The sequence below is a fragment of the Condylostylus longicornis genome, unplaced genomic scaffold, assembly GCF_029603195.1.
Source record: "Condylostylus longicornis isolate FDR11 unplaced genomic scaffold, ASM2960319v2 ptg000030l, whole genome shotgun sequence".
Lineage (NCBI taxonomy): Eukaryota > Metazoa > Arthropoda > Insecta > Diptera > Dolichopodidae > Condylostylus > Condylostylus longicornis.
The window spans coordinates 4,830,236-4,832,313 of NW_026577999.1; the positions used below are offsets into that span (position 1 = coordinate 4,830,236).

Consider the following 2,078-nt stretch of genomic DNA (forward strand, 5'->3'; position numbering starts at 1 on the left):
TAAACAAAAATTCACTCCATTCTAAAACATTAAATTCATAATCTCATAATTTTACAATATTTGAAAGTGAAAAAAAAAATTTATTAAAAAAACCCTTAAACAATTTATACAAAATTATTTTTCTCTTCACTCATTTTAATAAAAAAAAAAAAGAAACCAAAACACTTGCAACACGATCGGTGCCGTATACATTAAAAATTGTTATACACACAATATAAAATTAAATGGAATGAATCACCCTAAAATTTCTATACATTACTCTTATCTTTTGTTCAATAATCCGAGAAGTCCTTTTTTTTATTTTGTTTCGTAATACAATATTATTATCGTAAACATTCACACTACCACACTCAAACAATTGAGAATTCTCTCATTTCAACTTGCAATACAAAAACAAAGAAAAAAACCTGATATCCTACATACGTTTTTGTTATTGTGTTTTGTTGATTATTTTCTGATCCGTTTCCGTGACATGATATTTTTCCCAGTATTATTCTATCCTATCTCCTCCGGTAATTTCACTCTCACACATACAAAAAGACAGAAAAAAAAATAAACAGGAAAATAATTATTCTTTAATATATGTAGAATTTTTAATAGGGCAGCGCACAATAAAAGTAAAAGAAAAAGTGGAAGGGATGGATTCACGATTTCTATATAAAGAAGATTACTCGATCATACTGAATCACTTGAAAAGAGACCTTTAACTTAAAGGGAACATTTTTTATTATACCAAAATAAACAGAAAAATTTCATAACATGGACTATAAAAAGAAAACATCAACAAGTTATAGTATTAAAAAAGTTTTGAAAACTTTATTTCAAAGACATCTTAATAATAAAAATACCATAAGAAATACAAGATCAATGGAATCATTAGAATCATTGGATAATTATCGTAATTCACAATTTGAAGAGCATTATGAAGAGATTGGTGATAATGCAGCTAATGAAAAATTACTTTCATATATTTATAATGAAGTCAACAATTCATATAATCAATATCATAATAAAATTAATGATGACAATTGTATTTCAACAACAATTAAAGCAACATCATCATCATCATCATCATCATCGATGTTATTGAATGAACAAAAAATAATAGGGGAACAAAATCAAAATGAAGAAGAAGAAGAAGAAGATATTTTTGTACCAGTACGTTTTGCAAGAACTGAAGTCGGTACATATTTTTGGACAACAAATTTACAACCTGCTGCAATTATAACAACAGTAACAACACCACTTGGTGATAATATGGATTTAATACAACCGGCATTATGTTATACAAATTGTCAATATCCTCAATTACAATTTCAAGATCGTTGGGCACAAGCTTAATTAATTCGCATTAAACATATTTCCTATTAACATATATATATATACATATAAATGCAGATCTCATTTGAAACAAGATAAGAAAATGTTCCAGAATTTTTAAGAATTAAATTATCAAAATTTTCAATATGAAAACAAAATCACGACTGTCTTCCAATTTTAGTTTTTAAGAGAAGAAAATTTAAGTTTATCAAATTTTCATTTATAATTTTGTTTTAATTTTAATTTTTTTTTTTATATTTTAATTTTGTTTTTAAAAAAAAAAAAAATATGGAAAAATTTTTTGTATTTGTATAGAGCTTTAATTTTATAAAATTGTGATAATGATTTTATTAATAACGTAAAAATTTATTCAATTTAATTAAATGTTTTTTACTTGTGATAAAATTTAAAAATTGAATAATACAGAAATAAATAATTTGAAAAAAGAAAAATATTTATACGATTTCATTACCTGTTTTTAACATAAATAAATTTTAATATTTTCAGGAACTGAATTTCAGAGACAACAATTATTGCAATAGCATGTAAGACCTTTCAGACACTCATGACAATAAACGACAGATCATTTTTAATCCAAATTTATAATATATTTGCGTGTAATTACAAAGAACTTCAAAAAATTCTTGAATAATTTAACATTTTGTTATGGTTTTAGAGCATATTCAAAAAATTTAGCAACCTACAAGTGGTACCTTGGCTATCATACTATATAGGATGAAAATTTATACAGTACTCAA

The 2,078-nt window shown here is 24.1% G+C and overlaps 1 protein-coding gene across 1 annotated transcript; it reads left to right on the forward strand.

Moving 5' to 3' along the window:
• The first annotated feature begins 778 nt into the window (after positions 1 to 778).
• Positions 779 to 1,467, forward strand: LOC129608076 (enhancer of split malpha protein). Its single transcript, XM_055519395.1, has one exon. It carries the CDS (start codon positions 868 to 870, stop codon positions 1,339 to 1,341), a length of 474 nt encoding a protein of 157 aa, XP_055375370.1. The 5' UTR covers positions 779 to 867; the 3' UTR covers positions 1,342 to 1,467.
• Positions 1,468 to 2,078: the final 611 nt, after the last annotated feature.